Source organism: Camarhynchus parvulus, chromosome 1A (assembly GCF_901933205.1).
Source record: "Camarhynchus parvulus chromosome 1A, STF_HiC, whole genome shotgun sequence".
NCBI classification, from domain to species: domain Eukaryota; kingdom Metazoa; phylum Chordata; class Aves; order Passeriformes; family Thraupidae; genus Camarhynchus; species Camarhynchus parvulus.
In genome coordinates this window covers 36,183,915-36,205,986 of record NC_044586.1, presented here as the reverse complement: position 1 = coordinate 36,205,986, position 22,072 = coordinate 36,183,915, and the positions used below count along the sequence as shown (strand labels likewise).

At 40.7% G+C, this 22,072-nt stretch overlaps 1 protein-coding gene across 2 annotated transcripts in view; it reads right to left on the bottom strand.

Moving 5' to 3' along the window:
- CPM (carboxypeptidase M) overlaps positions 1-16,376 on the bottom strand; it is a 28,612-nt gene extending 12,236 nt beyond the window's left edge. Inside the window, exons 1-3 of one of the 2 annotated variants that reach the window (XM_030960282.1) lie at positions 16,259-16,376; positions 15,743-15,899; positions 662-759 (exon numbers count right to left, since the gene is read on the bottom strand). In XM_030960282.1, coding sequence (XP_030816142.1) covers positions 662-676 — 15 coding nt within the window. In that variant the 5' untranslated portion in view covers positions 677-759; positions 15,743-15,899; positions 16,259-16,376. Of the gene's footprint in view, positions 1-661; positions 760-15,742; positions 15,900-16,037; positions 16,067-16,258 lie in introns of those variants that run through there. The other variant, XM_030960281.1, reaches the window with a different exon arrangement.
- Between the last annotated feature and the right edge of the window lie 5,696 nt (positions 16,377-22,072).

Here is a 22,072-nt window from a genome sequence, read left to right as displayed (position 1 = left end):
AATAGAAAGCAAAAAAGTACTATAGAGAACAGTAAAGCTTTGATTCTTTCTGATTCAGATTCAAGCAGTGCACCAGGTAGGCTCATAATCATAATTTCTCCTTGATCATTAATAAGTGGGCATTCGTCCCAGAGCAAGTCTATTGTTCTGGCATTGCTTTTTCTTTTGTACTCTTTGTTATCTCAGGTGAATCTAGCTGTTCCTAGCTTAAGGTTCCCAAGATAAAATTTCTTCCTACAATAAATAATTTGATGCTTCACAGCAATTATTATTTAATCTTAGGAAGTATTTGAAGAGTTCTATCAGTCATATTTCATGCCTAGGCAATAACAATGTACAAGTAAACTACTGCATCTGACTCATTGCTGGGAAACTTAAAGCCTCTGGGTTTACTCACGGGGAGAAGACAAAGCTCTCTACTTAAGAGAGGTCGTGAGTGTAGGATTGTTGGACTCTTCACCATGATGTAAGGTCTCCTAAGGCCCTTCCACCAAAACAAGGGAACTTTATTCTGAAAATTCCTCAATAAATACACACATATTTTGTCTTCCTTGAGTTATGACATACCTCAATAATAAAAAGAACATGCCTGAGAGAAGCTCACTCCAAACCTCTGGTAAGTGTATTTGGTATAAATGACATTGCAAAAATGGAAACGTACCTCATCCCCATGCATATTAGCAACATACTTGAACTCTGGAATGCCAATCTTATGATGGGTTGGAAACCTTCCCAGAACAAGAACCCACAGGTCTCTACCTTTAAGAGGGGAAGGGGAAAAGAAAATTTTTAAAACAAGTGTAAAATCATACAAGCCTTAGAAGAATAAAAAGAGCCATTGTACAAATCCTTGTATTTCATTGGTGCCCACTCAGTCCTTTATATAACATATCAAAGTAGACTGTGGGGTTCTTTTATTCTATGAATATTTGCAATATTAGTTATAGGAATAAATATGCTTTGCCTTCTGCCCAAGTACATAATAAACCCTGCGATCTCTAAAGCATTTAACCAGAACTAGAAAAGAAGGCTCTTTTTTTTTTTTGTAATAAACACTTTTCAAATTAAATTTAGCAAATAAGACCATTCTTCCCCCCGCCAAATTTTAAATCATAAGGCTTTTCTGAAATTTATACAGAAATTTTCATTATCACAAAGAAAGTACATCTGGTTTCGTACTAAAGGAAACACAAAAAAGCTAAACATATTCATGCATTACTACTCAGAAAACAGGAGGTACCAGAAAGAGCTGTATCAGAGACATATTTCAAATATATCAGCAGGGAAAGAATTAATAGCTACAGAGAGAGTATTAGTTAGGACCACTCAAGCTGCACGAGAAGCTGAACTTTAAGTACCAAAATAAACATACATTTTGGAAGTCCACATTTAAACAGCGGGGAGAGGAGAGGAGATTTTTTGTTATTATTTTTAGTGATACTGTGGCATTTCAGACCTCATCTGCAAATCTGTGCTTCCCACTAGTCTGCTCAGTGAGCTGGAAAACTCAAGTTTCAGTAGATGGCAGCAATGGAACTGGACCAGTTACTTGATAATAGCAGTGACAGGCTAAAGATTGCCAATGCCCAGACCCTGCAGTGTGGTAGCTGCCCCCAGCTCCACACAGGTCTTGTTGGGACCCACAACCTGCCTGAGAGGAGCCCAGCCACCACTGCTGCTTGCAGGACAGACAGAACATAGGAACTGCTACATGCAGTGCTATAAAAAGCCCTATTTCCTAAATCTTTGTGGGTCATCAAATCTTCACTAAACAAACTCTGGAATGTATCAGCTTCCCATTCCCAAAGGCACGACCACTGTAGTCATGCACATGCCACAGCACTTTTGTTTTCTTTTCCAGCTGTGCAACTGGCTCACAGCAGCTCTACCACAAGGGTCATGGCTTCGGGAATGGGAGAAAAACTTGAAGTGGACGAAGAAACACCGGATGATGCACTGAAACAGTTGTAAGAGAGGTAAAACTGAAGACAGTGGTTGCCAAACTAAATTCTCAGTTAACAGAATCAGAATCTTAGGACCAAGAAGCAGCAAGACAGTGCTGAGAGCTGAGAGATTCAACCAAGAGTGATCTCAGTATCCCCTGGCTTCACAGCTGCTCTTGAAGACATTGGTGTTCAATTCCTGTAACCATGCCATGCACAAAGTTATAAGATGATGCTACTGACTCTTTCATTAAAGGACAATGTGAGCAAGCAATCCATACTTTTAAAAATAATTTTGTGGCAACTGATTTGGTAAGATAGAAAGCTAGTTATTTGGCCTTGTTGAATGTAGAGCCCCTGTCTCATAAAAAAAGAAAAAGTTTAATTTCTGTAAGCCTAGACAAGATGCAGAGTGGAGAACTCAAAGACACTAGCTTTTAATCACATTATTCTTCAAAAAGGAAAGAGAACACACAAATCATCTCACCCTAGCCCTTCTCCCTTCCAAAACCTCCAGAGCCCCTCTAATCTCAACCATCCTGCAGCTCTGTGAAAATAGATGACAAGTCTTGCTGCAGTAGCATATGTTTGGAACTGAAAACAATCCTGGTAGTGAAAAAACTGTTATTCATAACCAAGTGTGGACAACAACCTCAACTTACTTTCCAACCCTGCAATGTGTCATTCTCTCTACAGCTGTATCCTGGGGCAACTTGCAATGAATTACCAAGGAATCCTTCCAGAATGCTCCAGTGATTCTTTGTCCTTATGCCCTCTAAGGCCTGCTTCCCAGCTCTCATTCCCTCTATTGGAAGGCAAGTTCAGACATCCCTCCTTGGTGTCAGCTGCCACGTGGGCTTCTGCACCAGGAGGAACACACCTGCTTACAGCAGTGACTGCAGCCTTTCTGCCACAGCGCAAACACAAAGGTGGCTACTGCAAACCTACAACATGCAGCTCATCATAAACACTCAAGCAAAGAGATAAAGTGCTCTAGATGTTTCCATCATTTAAGATTTTCTACAAATAATAGTGTATTCTGATACAGAATAAAAAAAAAATACTTCCAGTGTCTTGCCATCAGCAGTACTCGTTCCTGCTGCTCTCACTGTAGATTGCACTCATGGGAAACGCAAGAAGAGCTTAGACTGATATTAAGTGCTGATGTAAATTGGTCTTTCCTGCATTAGTGTTCAGACTGTTTAGAGTTTGTGTGAGGGCCATCTACACAATAAACACTCTCATGAACTGAGATACCAATTATCTCCTGGCATTTCCAGCTTGTAAGAAGTACTAAACCTTCCATTAACAATTCAAATACATTCCTGGGTCTGCTCAGCCTGCAGTACTGGATAGTGTATCTGGGAGGGATGATGTAAGATTTCTTTCCATACAGCTGTAATTAACTGCATGTAAAAAGATTCAGCATATGGATGGTTTCCTTTAATCAGCAAAGCCTAGATAACTCTGGTTTGGTACCTGAAGGGAACAGCTAAGCTTCCTCTCATGCTTTGAAAAGCCATTTCTCACTGCCAAATTGCCAAACCAAAACTGACGTCAACTAATTAGTGAACTATATTTCAAGTGATGAAGACAAACGTGTGTTTCTAACTGTGTGTCTCAGGACAAGTAACAAGACTTGTATTGGAGCAGAGCCAGACCACACAGCTTCTAGTAGAATGAGAAGTCTTTTTAACTTTTTAAAAAGTTTTCTAGCATTGCCACCAGTTCACAACATAGTGTCATATTCTAAAAACTGATAATTAAAATGAAGAATTGAAACTGATCTCCAGATCTACTGGGAAAGAAATCAAATCAATTTGTAGATGTTAGAATCTGGATTGTGCTCCCTGGTTTTGTTCTGAATTTTATTTCTGCTTTTCTTCACTTTGTTCTTTACAGCTTCATTTATGAAGAACTCATAATTTCAAAGAAAGTTGGCTACGAAACGAAGTGAAATGACTGGGGAATGGCTCAGACCCACTGTCAGTAGCAGTCAGGCTAGAGTACTGATTCAAGAGTTTGCAGGGAGGACCACTCTGACCAAGAAATAGCAATAGGCTGACTACAGTCCTCCTGGGTTGGCCACGAGTTGCACACTGGTTTCATGGGTAGGAATTGCAGTAATGCTGATCTGTGTTGAGGCAGCCCCCACCTAGAAAGGTGCAGGACAGAGAGGAGGAGAAGAGAGATTAACTCTCATTAGAATGCAAGGTCCCAGAGCAACTAAATCATAGAACCAATCTCAGAATCATTTAACAGCCCAGGTTAGAAGGAAGAGATCATCTGGGCCAACCCTACACGGGAAAGGAAACCTAGATAAGATTATTTAGCATTTTGTTCAATTGCATCTTTAAAACCCCCAGTGGGGAGGACTCTACCTCCTTTCTGGGGAAGTAATTCTAGTGAATGATTCTCACTGAATAAAATTTTCTTCTTTTGAGATGAAACCTCTCATAGCACAACTTGTACCCATTGCCCTTTGCTTTTTTCCATGTGGCTCCTTGAGAAGAGAGAGGATCCATCCTCTTTATAGTCACTCTTCAAGTACTTGAATTCTGTGACAAGATTCCACCCTAAGCATTCTCTTCTCCAGACAGATGAGCCTCCTCAACATTGTCTTCCAGCAAAACACTACCACAGTTAATGAAGGACTTCAAGAGTAATTCCTTTTGCTAAACTACCATCAGCAGCACCCTTGCCCTGAGGTACTCTGATTTGTCATTACCAATTCAAGCTGGAAAATCTAATGCCATTTTGGAACTTTTCTTCTGCAAGGGGACTGCCCAAAACCACACATGGCTTGATTCACATTCCAAGAGAATGTACTGAAGTACCAGTACATTATTTGTATAACCAGAAATGGTTAATCAGAATGACTGATGTAGCAGTATTGCCTTACAAACATGAACAAATATGTGATTTTAATCTATCCAGACTGAGTAAAACACTGCCAAAATAAGCTACAAACCTGAAGCTGAAATCAGACAAACATCTGTAAGAACAACTGCACATCAAATTCTTTTGTGAGCATTTTTCCTTACTTTCAGGTATACTGAGACAGAATGGATTAGCTAAAGACTTGGCCTATAGTAGCACTGGCATTAGTAATGAACAAAGTTGATTTGCCAAGAAGAGCTAGAACACTTTAAATATAAGAAAGTCTTCAGGGTATTTTAAAGAATAAAGAGATACAGATCAAACACATACATCAACCAGGTATGTTTGGCAGTATTCAGCATGGTGTTTAGGTAAGCAGAAAAAAAGCCAAAAGCACCCAAGGTAACATTTGGCTACAGGTTTATTATTTGTCACTGGCTACAGCCACTGACAGCCACTGAGTCACTACGTGGGGGCCACTGCTAAATTTAATACTTCTGGCCTCTTCCACAGATCCCTTATTACAGACTTAAGGCACTCTCTCTCACCAAAAAGTAAATAGAAATATCAATTTCCCACTATAATCAGCTCCTATCTACTCCAAGAGATTACACCAGTCACTCTAAACTGGAGTCAGCACCATATAAACAGAACTGAAGGAATAAAAGATGACTCTAAAAAACATTAGATACTGTTTATTTGTATCCAAAGCACTTGAGAAGGGAAGGGAGTCAAAATAATTAATGGTTCACATGCTTGATTATCTTCCTAAACGTTTAACTAAGTCTTTGGTTGATTGGGATCCATAGCTGCTTTGGACACTTGGATCTTATGAGAACAGCAACCCTTTCTTTCCTATGTACATGTGAGTCATCACTGTACCATTTCCAGTTCACACAATCAAGTTGAACACACTCTTTATACAAAAAACCCATGAAAAATTGCCAATGCAGAGCACAGTCTCTACAATAGTAGCTTACAGGTTATTTGAACAAAAATCAAGAAATAAAAATAAATTTGTAAAAGCCAAAGAAAAACAACCCAGAGGGAATACTGGTTTTAAATTAAGATATACTAACCTTATTCAGTGTTGCTCACTAAGAAGATGAGAACACCACAGACACATAGAAATAGTCTGAGCAGGCTTTTTCTACTATTTACAGTAACTGGTTTCATATTTACACCCAGAAACCAAATAGATTATTTTTCCCTTTTCACCAACTCTTGTTTCTATCACCACGGGGTTTTTAAACCTAGTTCTAAAAAGGTGTACTTTATTTTCTGAGAAAGCTGTGAAACTGGTATGCATCTAATAATTTTCAGAAAAGCTACTGTATGCGTGAAAGTAATAAATGTTACCAATAGTACCATTGGATAATCATGAATAAAGTGATTGCTTGTAACACAAGCTGGCCATAAGGAAGAGGGGCCATTTGTTTTAAAGTGCAATTTATCCAGATTCAATAGTTTTGTTTAGCCTACATTTTGACCACCAGAAGCAGAGGATGTAGAACTATTTCTGCCACTTGAAGGTAACAGAAGGAGCACTCTATGTGTTGTGGTGCATACGTGGCAGAGAAGTTATTGGTGCACTGTGAGGATTTGAGTTCCTGAAGTACCTCACCAAGAGACTTGCTACGCATATCCCGTAAAAATCCCTGTCAGATCTCAGACATTATGCTTGCCTCAAGAATAGGAAGCTCAAAACCATACACATCTCAACACTGACAAGCAGACTCCTACAAATCCAGACACTGAGTAGCCCCCCCACCCCTTTAACTCAATAAAGGGGGAAAAATGGAGACTAGATAAATTAAAAAAAAAAATCCAGTCTCTGCCATGATCATCTGTTTCTGGTTTAGTTAACAAGCTACATTAGTCCAACAGGTGTTTCCAGATTCTGTCCTAAACCAGGTGACAAAATGTCTCTAGAAACACTAGCAAGCGGCTTTCAGGAAAGGTAACCAAGACACAAGGTAGCAACCAAGGATCAGGCTGTGTTACCATCTATAAGTGGAGTAATTTGGTCCTTAGTCTCTTGAACAAACACATTATGATGGCCTTTGTTTATTCTTGGGATTTTGAGATCAGCCTAATGCAATTGTGTATCAAAGCAAGTTTTGTACTCTAGGCACACCACAATCAGGAAAAATGCTTCATCAGAACCATCCTGGCTGCACCCTGCTTGAAGTGCATAGCAGGGAAGGCATCCGTGCCTACCTTATTCCCCTAATTTTCTCCAGCTCTTTGGAAAACAGAATAATGGATACAGTAGGACTACACTTCTTATTGAGAACAGAATTTGCTTTTATTTTAAATTTAGGATAAATGTTACTTTTTCAGATGTGCTCAAGCTCTGTTTAAATGCCCCAGGTAACTGCAAGACCATGGATGCAGAACACGCTGGCAAGGCACAAACAGGAAATGTAACTCAACTGCCCTAAATCCACTGTGAGCTCAGCATGTTACGTAGCAGCTACAGTAATTTAATTAAGTGACTCTGACTGCCATGGTCTGACCTTTCCCATAACAACAAGTCAATCCTAGATATCAAACTGCAGAATCATCTGCTTAGAAACATCCTCTACCCTCTTTCTCACATTTGAGCCACTGCACAGCTTATGAGAGTGAACAGTTTTACAAGGAGAGTATTCTCTTAGCTGTGAAGGAGAGATCTACAGCCAGTCCTGTGCATTATCTTTTTCTATGTCCTCTTCTTAAAATTAATCTTCTAATTAATAAAGAGTTCCAAAAGCAGAACTTTCCAAAAGTTTAGAAATCACACACACATTCAGATTTAATTTTTAAAAAATCCCAGCCCTAAAAACTATCTAGATCTCTCTTCTACACAAAAACCACGTGCAGAACAACTGTTTAATGAACAAATGTTTCACTGTAAGAAGTCCTGCAAACATTTAATTAATGTATTATAAGTAGGTCTCCATGTACTTATGTGAACACAATATGACATAGCTACACACAGCAAACCTTTAATTAGGCAGCCCTGAAAATAAGCAAGACTGGTTCCTTCAAGGATCTACAGCCAGAGGTCCTAGGCAGAAAGGCTGGGCAGAAGGGATGCAGGACACACTGCTCTTCTTCTTTTGTGGGAAGTGAATGGAAAGCCACCAGAAACACTTTTCTACTAAAAAGTCTCATTGTCTGAAGTGGGGTAGGTGGGATGTGTTACTAAGTTCTTCTCAAGCTAAAATGAGAATGCAGACAAATTGACCATCTGGGTAAAACTCAGACACAAGATGAGAGTTTTATTTCTTTAAGTAAGCTTGTGATTAGGATCACATTTCATTTACAGGGGTAAAAATGTATACACAATGCTCCAGAATGCAGAATCCTACAACAAGTGAGGGGGAAAAACATTCATTTATGTCCATCATGCACTATTGTTAGTACCCTGAGCTCTATATTTTAGTTAGTTTTAAAACAAACAAAACCCCCAAACATAAAATCTCTTACATATTTACTTCCTCAACACCAGGGCTATGGATACTGCATCCACCAGCTGCAATTCCTGATTCTGTGTTACACAAGCTCCAGAGCATTGCAAACTTCACTGGTGTGAGTTACAATATCCAGTAGTCAATTCTGCCTGTTTCTAAACAAACACAGAAAGCTGCAAAGTCTTGCTGATGGGAAACAGGATGGCTGCAGCCCTAAGACTTTTATTGCTCTGAAAAAAAGGTTGGCAAATACATGCTGTAACCAGACAACTGCAAAGCTAAAGGTAGAGAGGAAGCAGGAGAACAGAGATTTTTCTCATAAGGCTGATTCTAAATAAATGCTACTCATGTGAACAGTGTACTATTTCTAAACAGATCAGATCTTTCCATTTTGAAGTTACAACATTAAACCTTCAGTACTAGATAACAGTTTATATACGAGAAATGTTTGATCTATGTTGCTAGGATAGGTTCCCCTCACACTTTATTTATTTCTTTAAGCTGGCACAGAAATCTCTGATGCAGCATGTTCCACAGGAAAAAAACAAATGAACAAACTTTCCTCCAACATTTTCTGAAAGTGTATTTAAGTAGGAGAGATCATAGAAGGCAGGACAAAAATGATTGACCAGTTCACAGCAAGTGTAAAGAAGAGAAAACTTAAGCAAATAATTTTACTTTTACTGCAAGACAATAGGAATGCAGAGTCAGTGACTGCATCTGCAAGAGTAATGTCTAAGCTTATCAATCTTTTAAACATCTGACACTGACCAAACAACATGCTTTTAATAAATGACCCATGTAAAAAGCATAGTTGTACTGACAGGAAAGATAAGTCCTGTTATCATCAGATAAAATCTTAGTACTTGGCTACTGGAGGACTGATTGCACACAAACTACTTGTGTCTCATCACAGCAGTCAAACTGCTAGAGAATGCAGTCAGATAATATTTGAATCTATATTTCAGCATTAAAGAATTTTTAGCTTCAGTTAGGACAAATAAAATCTAAAGCTAATATAGTAATGGTGATTTCTATTTAAACATGTGATTTAGAGCAAAGCTCAGTTGGGAGCTGAAGAACTTAAGAATACAAGTTAATACTTCTTGTTTTTAAAGTCATGATTTAGTTTTCACTAGATAAACCATGAAGGAGCCAGTACTCCTTCTCTGTTTTATTTCCCCTTCCCATCACAGTGAGGGACATTATGTGCTGCAAATAGAGTTTCCAAGGTTAGTAATATCAAGCCCATCTATGAACCCAAACACTTTTTCAATAGTAAAATGAACATGTAAACTTACTTAGAATCTTATTAACATACATTTATATGCTGCATATACTGTCAAAGGCAAGAACAAAGATGGTTATGAGGAGAGACATGAAAGAACAAGTGACCCATAACAGGCAAAAAAATTCAGAAGTGAGCAAGCATGGATAAGAATTTAACCATCACAATAAGTTTTAGAATGCCCATTTTTACATGGAATTCTGGATGGGAGCAAAGCAACTTTAGTATTATTTGCATCATGGGGCCCCCAGAGTGGAAAATGTCTCATTCATTCTTGTTTCCAAAAACAAACTTTGAAAAACCTCAATGTTTATATCATCTATACACACCATGCTTGCATGACAAGCCTGTAAGGAAATTTGTGGCGTGGGGATAAGGAGGAGGGAAGGGAAGAAGAGAAATTATCAAGGACTGGAGACAGGAGGAAAGTCATCTGCAGCAATCAAATGGACCAAACCTAAGGTAACAATCCTCTACATAAATATACCTCGCATAATGTAACCACAGAAAAAATAACTGCAATATAGTCTTTATAGACAACACACTTGCTATGGATTTTTCATCTAGGTAATTTGTTTATTTTTAAGACAAAAAGAATTGTCTCTGTTACCTTTTATTTTTCTTCCTACTTTTAAAAACACTGGCACTAGCTTTTAATAATGGGTAACACCAATAAATTCACCTGGAAGTAGTGGGCTGTATAAAACCTTCTCATTCTGCTTTTGTGCAATGCCAGAACTCCTGAGCCAACCCAATAATAAGTCCCAATAAAACAAACATTTTATGGGTAACATATTTCAACTTTGTTTTCTCCAGCAGTAAAACTTGTTTTCTACTACTTTAAACAAAGTAAAAACATCCAGAATATAAAAGTCTGTAATGTAAATTCAATAAAATTTGAAATGCACTTTACTATTGATGGCAGTAACTCAGGCTTCTTCCATACTGTGTCACAATAAATAATTTTAAATTAGTTCCCAGCTACATACACACACTATTTATGTGTAGATGAGACAAATACAATACCTGGCCTTTTATTATTAAATATTTTCACTGAAGCGCAGTGAACCTTAAATCAGTACTCCCCTGTTCACCATAAATGCCTAAAGGTATCAGCCACCCATAAATGCCTGAGGGTATCAACACCACAGTGTCAGAAGGGTCAGGAGGTCTAAGCTGACCTCTGGCACACCTTGGGCACACATTCCACTGATGCTGGTGAGCAATGATGGGCAGGTTAATTGTCTAGGTTTCCTATTGACTCTATTATCAGGCACATGTTGCATACAGCACTACCTGAGTCCCAATCCCTAGCACGCCCTACTGCCAAAGTCACAGCTGCTTATCAGATGGAAAGCTGGGCATGCTCATTCCCTCCTGTTTTCCAAGGAGAAAAAAACATGAATGCAGGCAGGAAGGGGACAAAGTGCTCCAACAGGCCCCTTATCACTGGGAAACCTGGCGTGCTGGGAGCCCCGCTGAGCACACCTTCCCTGTAGTCCGCAGCACAACCCATGCACACAGCCACAGGCGAGTCCTGCACTCCTGAGCTATAAAACCCACAGCAACCATACACACACCCCCTGCACATTTCAGCCTCTCCTGTTCACAGAGCAGGGCTGGCAAAATGCTAATAAGCAAGACTCACTACTTAAAAACAAAACCAAAACATTTCCCCCAAAGTTAGCAAAGTGTTTACGATTAATGGATAGAATGTGTGCGTCCAAGGGCAACAGAGAGAGCAGCTGAATACTGGCGTTCACTAAGCATCAGATTTGGATGACTAAGCCACGTAGTTCTCGACCAAAGAAGCTTTCAAGACAGGTCTTTTGCAAGGTATTTCTGAGAATTTCTAGTGGAACCAGAACAAAATCTGGCCAGTTTCTTTTAGTTTTTGTCTCTCCAGTGATAAAATCTGCCAAAAGGATATTCATATATAAAGTTAACTTTGAAACTTTAAGTAAAGACAGGGGTACTTTAACCATACACAACCTTTCCCTCAGTGAGCAGAATCTGGCCTGAGGATGTTTACAACTGTCCCAAAGTTGACTGGAATTCTAAAAATGCACACTGGCCTCCAGAAAACCTAGATCTAAACCAAGCTGTAATTAGCATGCTATCACTTTATCTCAATCCAGAGTGCATCTGAAAAGGCCTTTTAGAGTGTGGATCTACTACAGAAGTTACTCCATTCTTCCAATACCTGGCTGGTTTTGTCCTCCTAAGGAGGTCATCAGTTCAGTTAGAATCCTTAAGTCAGCTTCCCACCACCCTCATTTTCTTTTCAAAGAATAACAACAGAACTGTAGCTTGAACAATGAAAAGCCACAGATCATACACGTACATTGACTATTTTCCTTTTGGTAATGCACTCTTAAGATTTGCTTGCTGAAGAGTCAGTCTGTTTCTCACTGGGGTGGCATTAGGCAGGATGGGTTAATCTGATTACACGAGATCCCATTCTCCCATCCCAGACTGATGCAGCCCTGCAGGTTCCTCTGTTATTACAGACTGCACACTCTGTTCTGAGGTTGGATATTGGATATATCAGAAAACTGAACTCCTGACAAAAAGCTTTTATAACTTTATTCAACAACACACCTGAAACAATATAAAAGAATTAAGGTGTTTTCTGGGCCATCACACATCTCTGCCTACCTGCTGCCAAGACTCTATCAGTTTCTCACAGACCAAACTACCTACAAATCTTGAGGGATGTGAGGATACCTACTAAATTAGACCAAAAGGTAACACTCAGTTTTGTCAGCCAATGAGCTACATCTTTTAAGCTCCTTTCTCTCCTCATTTAAGGATAATAGCTTAGCAGATGAGATACATAACTAAATATCATAGCTTCCAAATCAGATCTGGAGACTGAACAGGCCTTTGCCAGTCTAGAACATATTGTCCTCAGTAATTTGGCAGAGGTGCTCCTAGTAATCTGGCAGGGGGGAATTTCTATATAGAGATATAAACCACCACAAAACAAACTGGGAGTCTTTCCATTTGTTTTCCATTGAGGATCTTGGTACAGATTCTGCTGTGCACACTGCTATTACAGTCTACATGCATAAAATAAACACACTATGTAAATCTCACCTCAGATTTATCCCTAACAAATCACGCTTGACTGTTTGGGTTTTATACAGAAATGACTGACTTAGCGAGAGGGAGCAAAGCACCCTATTTCTTTAGTCTTGACCTTAGCAAGGCCTTCAACAGAATCACTGATTCAGGAATTGCATGGGACCTCTGGAGGTCACCTGGTCCCACTCCTCTCCTCAAGCAGGGCCACCTACAGCCAGCTGCCCAGGACTGAGTTCAGACAGATGTCGAATATCTCTAAGGATGCATCCGGAGCAACCTGTTCCAGTGTCCAGTCAACCTCATGATGTCTTTGTAAACAAACTGGGATTATGGATATGGGATTATGGATTAGAGGAATAGATTACAGTAAAGTCAGAAGCTGACTGGACTGAACAACTGGTGGTTCAAGAGGCAGCAGATTATTAGCAGCATTCCTCAAGGGTCAGTACTGGGGCTGATGCTGTTTAATACCTTCATCAGGGCCAGAGCTGCCATTCAGAGGGCCCCTGGGAATCTGAAGGAATTTCTTGACAGCAAACTCATGAAATTTGACTAAGATAAATGCAACATCCTGCACGTGGAACAAAAGAACCCCACGTATGGATTATCAACTCAAGAAAATAATCCCATGCAGGTACAGACTGCAGGCTGGCTGGGTTGCAGCTGTGCAGCTGAAGGGCTGCAAGGTGGCTCAGGTACCTAGAGACTCACCTAGAGACTCTGCAGAACCTCCACCCTTGCAGATATTCAGAAGTAGAGCGGAGAGCGCCCTGAGCATCATAATCAACTTTCAAGTGAGCATGGCTTTGAACAGGAGCTCAGACTAGATAGCCTCCAGACCTAAATTACTTTATGATCTGCCTGAAGCAGGTGAGGCCTCTGACATGAAGAGTGTTTAGATACTTCTCTTAAAGAACTACAGACGATTGCTTTCTGAAGTGGTAATACACAGGTCCCTATCACCCTCCACAACTTCTAAGAGCTGGATTTTTATATCCTTGCAGAGCTCTGAATCTACACACACTAACCAAAAGCCAAGCCTTTACTCCACACTCTTCATAATCCAAGTCTAGATGGCAGTATAAAATACTAGATTATTAGATAAAATTGGACATAGATTAACAAATAATGTGGGAACAATAGCCATTCATGATAATAGTAAAATAATGTCTGTTGGCTTTATAGGTGTTACTTTGATCCATGGGATATTGTGTATCATCAAGAATTTTCATATCAGGAATATCAACTTACTACATCACATTGATCTCAGTTTTATAGTACTTAAACTAATTTTTGTTTCTTATCACCAAGAAGTACATTTTGCTACCATGGTTTAGCTAATTGGCAGGAGGACAACACTAGTAAACCCATACAGGCGTGTGCACACACAGACAGTCTTGCTTGCAGCTGCTTTACTGAGAATAGAGGAACAGAACTTCAACCCATGGACCAAAATTGAAACTTCATTTTCGCCAAAATTCTATAACCACTGTTATCATAAAACTTTCTTTTAGCATGAGCAAAAAAACCCCCCAAATTAGACCCTAATTCAGTACCGTCCCCTGCCATATTGCAGGTGACTCTGAAGGCTCATTTCTCAACAAAGGTAGAAATCTCTTAACTTTTAGAGAAAACTGAGAGAATAGAGGAGCACTACACATTTTTCACTGCCATTCTGCTTTATGTGGCACTGAGAATAATAACGAGGAGAGCCCACACAATTCTTAGAGTTTGGCAAAGCAGAAGGCAATATATCAAAATCTGAATGATGTTTCAGTGCATTGCTCAATCACAACCAAGAGATGATGATTTTCCAGTTTTTATGCTGGTGGATCTCAGACAAGTTGAACACCTCATGTTATCAGCTTTCAGGTATCTAGATACATAAAAGCCAAAGTTCCAATCTCTCAGGTCGGATGAAAGGTTTTTGCCTACCTGCACAAAGATAAGCCAGCTGAGTTTCTGGCAGAAAAGGCATAATCTCTTCCTATCATCACAATGTTAGCTAAGTTCTCTAAAGGTATGAAAATGAGGATGTGAATAATTGCTAGTTTGCACTGGAGGGAACTGTACTTACAGGAACTAACCTCTTGCATGGATGAATAACATAATCCAATCTAATTCTGCCTTTGATGAAACTAAAACCAACACAGTTGAAATAACTTTAAGATTCCTTTTCTACTTTGAGATACATGGTAAAACAAGTGAGAAGCCATGAAAATGTCTTCATGATCATCTATCAAGAAGAATACACATTTTTATTTTTTAATCACAAGCGTGGATTTGATAACAGACGCTACAAACGTCTCCTTCCAGTGGTACAAAATGGGATTAGAGAAACAGATGATGTTTCTAAAGAATGGATTTTCTATCTAGTTTTATAATTCTTATCAGAGTGATTTAGTTTCTTGAACTGAAATCTAGTAAAGCAGTTTGGGTTTGTTTGGGTTTTGTTTGTTTGTTTGTTTGTTTTCTTAGAATTAAACAGATGTACATTAGTGTTTATTTGCATATGGACTTTAATATTTTAAATGTCTTTTGAAAAATTAGCCACTTCTCCCCAAATATATGGTAAGAAAGTACCAATCATAGGGAGATAAATTAAAATATCAATATAAGGTCAGAAAGGTGATTACTGATTTCAGCACATTTTCCTGTAACATTTGAGACTGAAATCCTCTTCTTCATCTACAGCACAGGACCTTGTATCAGGAGGTATTTTTAACACAATCACAAGTTAGGAAACACACTTCTTTAATTATAGTCCTTCCCAGAACGGGCACTTGGCAAAGGGATCCCACACATTCTACGCTCCATAAAGACGGCCCTCCTTCTGAAATTGCCACTCAGGACATTTCCAATTCTCAGAAACGTAAGTGTTGGGAGAACTTTTACCCTGATGACACGTACGATGCTTCAGCCAGAGTGTGTTATTCACGCTTAAGCAAGAGGCACACGAAACTTCACAGAGGTTGGTTAGAGCAGCCCCGCCGCCAGCAAGCAGCCACGAAACGCCACCTTTACCCGCACCTGCCCCGATTTAGTTAGAACAAAAAGTGTCTCTCCTCTCGTCCCACCGCGCTTACCTTCCACCGACCGGCCGATGCTGTGCAGGTGGGTGAGGGAGGGGTACGCGGCGTGCACCCCCCTCAGGAACTCCTCCAGCTCCTTGGTGTGGTGGTACTTAAAGTCCAGCGCGGCCGCCGCAGAAGCCAGGCAGAGGATGAGGATGCCCACCGCGTCCTAGGAACAGACAGATGAAGCTCTCTCCGCGGCCAGCCCGCGGAGAGCCCTCCCTCTCTCCCTCCTTCCCTGTCCCTGTCTCTCCCCCGCCCTGCCGTGCCGAGCCGTGCCGTGCCGAGCAGGTGGTGCCCGCCGTACCGCGGCCGCCGCCCGCATGCTGCCGCTGCCGCCGGGGCTCTGCCGCGCCGCGCCGGGCGGGGGCCGCCATCCCCGGCCTCGCCCTGCCCTGAGTGACGCGCCCTCCATCCACTCAGCTCCCCCGGCCCGCCCAGGGCTCGGGGCCCGGCGCGGGCACGGACTGACATCCCTCCCCTTGTCCCTTGTCCCCTCCCTCGCTCCCGCCTCGCCGGAGTTCCCACCTGCGCGGGGCTCGGCTCCCGTGCGGCGCGGGCCTCCTTTCATCAGCCCCGGCTGCTTTTTCCTCGTTTTTTTACCGGAGGGGGTGAGCGGTGTCTGTAGGGATTAAAAAACCCCAAACAACGACCCGGGGAGGGGTGCGAACGTTCACGTTTTGACTTTTGGTGTTGTTCTGATTCACAATAAAATCCAAGCTCCTCCTCAGCACCTGTGTGGTCGTGGCGTGTGATCAGGACGGCAGCGCCTGGGGGGCCCAGAGACAAAGCCTGCTGCGTGAGCCGTGAGAGAATTTACCTGCAAATCCAACTAAATTTCCACCTAGCGCTATTTTTGCTTTGGGTTTTTTTGTTTAAAGATGAGTTTTTAATAGGCTTGTATTTGCTTTCTAAAAGGACTGGATTCTATCTACAGAATTAAGTGCTTTTCTTGGTTCTGCACTAACCACATTGCCTTGGGGATATCTTGGTTTTGGGATTCACCACAAAGGCTCTTTCATCACCTTTTGTTGTCTTGAAGATTGAAAAGAACTGAGAGAAAGAAAGTTAAGCTGGCTTCCAGCAACAAAAATTAGGATACTGTTTGCATTTATTTTAAAAGATGAACGTGGTTATAGCTGAGTATTAGAATGCAGCTACTTGTATATTCTGTATAATTTTACTGAGAAAAAAGTTATAGCCACTAGTGGGATTTAATCTGCTTTCTTCTGAAATTTACTATGCTGGTTAATGTCAGAAAAGGATGTTAAAGGAAATGAACCTATGAGCCAATCTCAAATAGCAAGTCCTGTATTCCAAATAGAAGACACTATATTTAACAACAAAAGTTATTGTTAAACAAAAAGTTGCTGTTAAATTTAAAAGTACCTTTTTTCTTTTACCATGAAGTTTTAAGAAAAAAAGTTTGAAACTATATTTTAATGCAACTATCTGTAGTATTCCAATGTACCAGAGGCACATATAACTAAAAATGCAGGATGTCCACATCCAGACCTCTCTTAGTTCATGGGAAGGACTTCCAAATCATATATGACATACAGCAAGGGATGTATGCAAATTATGAGGCTTGATTAAAAGAGATGTGTAATATTATATTTCTGTTGGATTGGGGTCCTTGCAGTATGATATTCTGAGGGAGGGGACAGACCCAGAGCTTTTCTCCCATACACTGACTCCACCTTATTTTAACTCTTATAACTTGACAAGACCTTCTCTCTCTTATTCACAAAACAGAATTCTTGAGAGGCTTAAATATGGATGTCTTTTACATTCTGTAAAAAAAATAAAGTTAATAGTTGATTTTAGTTATAGTTACCTACTATGTGAAATGGGAGAGAAACTGTGGGGTTGTACTGTAAACACGTCTCCAGAGAGGCAGGAGGAAGAAGTTGAGTATGTGAGCTTCATATTTGGATTTATTTGGCTACAATATACATATTTATAGGCTCCTTGAGCGATGATCTGGACACACCACTTGAGTAAGCAGGGAAGAAAATACACTCAGGTGGTAATCCCACATAAACATACCTGGAAACCTTCCCAAGACAATCACATGAAATCAGAGAACTCTGAGACAGAGTAGGGTGTTGGCAAGGCAGTAAAAATCACAAGGGGTGTAAAAACCTCAGTGGAATAACTAAAGTCACCTTTGATGCTGGGTAATCATGCAGTGTTATCTCATTTGGAAATTACACCACCCTCCAATGTAGCCAGCACAGTCACGGTTAAATGAGAGCATTACTGCATATAGGAGTGTTCAAAATGATAGATTGTTTCTGTGCCAGGTGCTTGCAAGTTAAGACAAGCCAGCCTCTTTGGCAATATTTGAGTTACATGTGACAGAATCAAAAACTGCACAAAATTCAAAGATAAACTTGAATCACTTTTCGCAAGGTCGGTTTAAGCCAGTCTGGGCTAGTAATATTCTGGTAAACACAGTTGTGGGTAAAAGTCAGTACCAAAGATCAAATCCTGCTTTTAGTGAAACTAAACCAGCAGTAAATCTCCCATTTGCATCAGTAGCTCAAAGTCAGGGACTACGTGTCCAAAAATGACTGCAGCTGTTCTCAGCAGCGGGCAGTGACCCTCGTGAGGAAGTGACACACGCAGAGAAGCCAACTCCTCGTGCTTTCGGAAGCATCATTCTCCTCTCAGCGTCTTTCCAGACCGTCCATCCAGAAGTATTTAACTGGTAATTATTTAGGTTAGCGCCTGAGCATGGGATTTGCGGAGAAAAACCCGCAGGTTTTTGTGCGAGGTTCGCATCCGCGGCGTCCGCAGGGCCGGGGCTCCCCGGTGCGGTGCTGGGAGCGGCTGCGTTGCCCTCTAGTGACGGGCACAGAAATTCCTGCCCGAGCTGCAGGTACGAGCAGCTCCTCTCTGAGCAGAGTTAGGCACCACCCCAGGGCTGACGCTTCACAGGCGCCGTTGAGATAGGTAACGGCAGCAAAAGGACCTTCTGGAAAATTCTGGGGCTTTGGACAGCCATTCACAGACGAGGCCTTGGAATGTGAAATCTTAATCAGTGTTTTGCCATCTTTCATGCAGGATTCCTGCACTTTCCAAAGATCAGAAAGAAAAAATAGGTGATCACATTATAACTGAAGTGTCAAAATATTTTTTGCTAGAAATTCAAAAAGATGTCACTAACAAAGATTAAGTTTTTAAGAATCACCACTGCTATTGAAACTCTCATCTGAAATCATGTTCTAGGAATACAGACTACAGTTACATGTTCTCTACATTGATGTAACATTAAGGACCTGACAATCAGATTTCTCTGGGGGGAAATCACAAGATAAGGGGTTTCTCAAGTGAGATGGACCAGACAAGTGATGACACAGACATATGAACTTGATAAGACAGCACAGCCCTGGATTAGCATAAACCCAGATACAAATCACCTGAATAAACATCCATGAAGCCATTCTGATGTATAATATCTGCACTGGTGAATTAACAGGCTGATATTAGTATGATGAAAGATAGTAAGGAAGAGCACTAAAATATCAGAAATCTCTCAAACATTCACCAACTGATTAGTTGTCTCTACCACACTGACAGTTCTCAGCATATTTGGTTCATAAATCTCCTCCCCCTCCATCCCAGCATAAGAATTACCCCTGGAGAAGAAAGGGATACCCTGCTGTGTCTCGTAATCTGCAATTAGGAAATGATCCCAAGGGGAACTATTAGCAGCTGGTACTGTTTAGAGCTGTCCAGACAAGCACTGATTCAGCTGGAGAATCTGGAACCACAACCAGCTGCCTGACAGTCCTCTCACTCATCCCATCTTGCAAACAGCACAATCTGCATACAGCAGAGATTTTGAGCTACTGTATGACAACGTGCTGTCATGTGCTATGGTAGAACAGGTCTGTTCTGCTCCACAGGGGCTTGGAAAGTGGAAGACAAAGTCTTGAGTGTTGTGTCTTGGGTATTGTAATACAATTGTAGCACTTTTCAGCTTTATCTTCCTCCTCTTAAATTGGTGTATACTTGTCCTTTCAACAGTCCACACAGAATTAATGTAATTTGAAAATAAATAATCCTTGGAATGGCAGAACCTAGTTTTGCACCTGAGGCATGACGTGTCCCTGAGTAGGCAAGAGCATGGTACGAAGAATAGAGAAAGCCAGAAAAGTTGAGTGGCACAGATGCGTCTCAGGGAACTAAAAAGAAAGGTGAGGAATGTCCATAGAGGTGAGAGTGGCCTGGAAGGTGGAAGCGTTGCAGATAGTGTGGTTGAGAAAAGGCAATTGAGGCAATTTGGCAGGTGAGTTCATATGGAAAAGGACTGAGAGTAGTCTTTCTGCTCACTAATATCTTGCTAATCTGACCTCAGGGTTACAAAATTTGAGGGATTTAAGATGTTGACATAGTATCTTGTCAGGTCTGCTAATTTGTATATGAAATGCATTGCAGTTAATACCATGGAATTTAGAGAGATTCTTCATAGCTGATTTCTTGTTGATATTAAGTAATACTTTTGAGCAATCTGAAAATTATCCCAAGAGCTGGACTCATTTGAGCCTTAGCTATTTGGAAAATTTGTCAAGCTTTGAAATAGCATTTTGCCATTTTTGCTAATTACCTTCAAATCAAAATATGTTTTAATTGCTATTGTCATGAACAATGCAACACTCTTACTCATAATGATAGCAAGTCTGTCTCCTAAAATCAAAATTCCTCCAGGCCATTTAAACATATCTGTTTCAAGTAAACGATGGTGCCACTTCTTGAACAGGAAATTGAGATCCTTTTTTGAAAATTTCATTGTGTAATAAAACAATCCTTTATTTCTCTGCACTGATTTATGCATAATGAGCCTCTACACAGACAACTGAGTAAACAGTGTGCACTGAAATCTCCTATCAGTGAAAAGTACATGTTATGATGTTTTGCATTAGCCTCTTTCTTTTGGGAAAGAAATGAAAAGAGAGCTTTCCAGATATAGAATAACTATAGCAATAGTTTGCTGATTGGCAGTTTAAAAATAAATGTTTAGGGGTGCAATAAACAAAGATGCCACTTGTTTGACCACAGAGAAAGCAGATGGCAAGTCTTCTTGGGTTAATCTGTACTGGCTGAGCACTGGTTAGACTGTCATTTATGAAGCCATGTGGCTCTGTGTAGGCTCCATTTCTCTGAAGATATGGGTATGGCTTTGTAACCAGCTTAAAGTAACCTAAAACAGAGCTGTGTCTGAGAGAGGCTGCCCTGCTGCCTACCTTTTGCCAGTGCTTGCACTGGAGCAGCTGTGTGCTCAGTGGGATTGGGGAATTGGTGCATCTGGAAGCTAACCCAAACACACACACACACCGCTGAAAGAATCCCTGTTTTCACCTGGCTCAGCTGCCCAATCCATGCAGGCACTGGCCTTTGCTGGGGGAGCAGAAGAGCCAGACGGCTCCTGGAGAGGGAGAGTGAACTGAGACTGCGCTGCTGTCTAAGGGCAGGTACCTATGGGATGCCACACGTCAAAAGAGGGTCTCCCTGGAGGAATACGCTGAGCTTATAAGAGAGAGACTGTTGTGCTCTGCCTCTCTTCTGGCAATGGCTTGATCCCTAGAGGTACATGAAGCGCTGTTACTCTCCCTCCCCACTAATGACATGGGAATATTAATGCTGAATTTAGCTATAGATTAATTAGTGCTTGTCAAACAGTCTTGTAATGCCAATTAAACTGAAATTTGAGAAAAAGAACCTTCTAACAGATATGGAAACCTCTGTGACCCTTGGTCTGATACCATTGCTTGTTTGGTATAGAAAATGATGATTATATATGAATAGTTCCTCCAGCCACATGAGCCTTCCCAAATGACCGTCATGACATAAACCTTATTAATGTTATCTTGATACAGACAATATTTACAGACACAACAGCCTGCATGAAAGAGCACTGGAAATAATAACTTTGATTCACAAATGCTTGTAAGTGAAAGAAAAGCTGCTTCCATGGTGGCTGTGGAAGCTAGCTAAAGAGCAGCCCTTATCAAGACACAACCTGTACAGCAAGGATCTTTCAATACTCAGTATTAGAAGGTAGTTTATTTGAGGTCATGAATACCTTAATCAGAAAATCCAAAATCAGGACGAAGAAAGTTGTTTTCCTGACAGCAGAGAATTTTTTCCCGGCTAGCTCATCTTGTACAGAATTATTAGAAAACTATAAAAGTAGGCAAGGTTTGATATGAAGCAAGAAAGACCAGGTAAGCCTTAGTTTTGTCTTGGTTCACTGAATTTGTATACAATTAAACTTCCAATGTTATTTATTTGCAAATACTTTTAAGTGCTTTCTTGCTTTAGAATGCTTTGTAC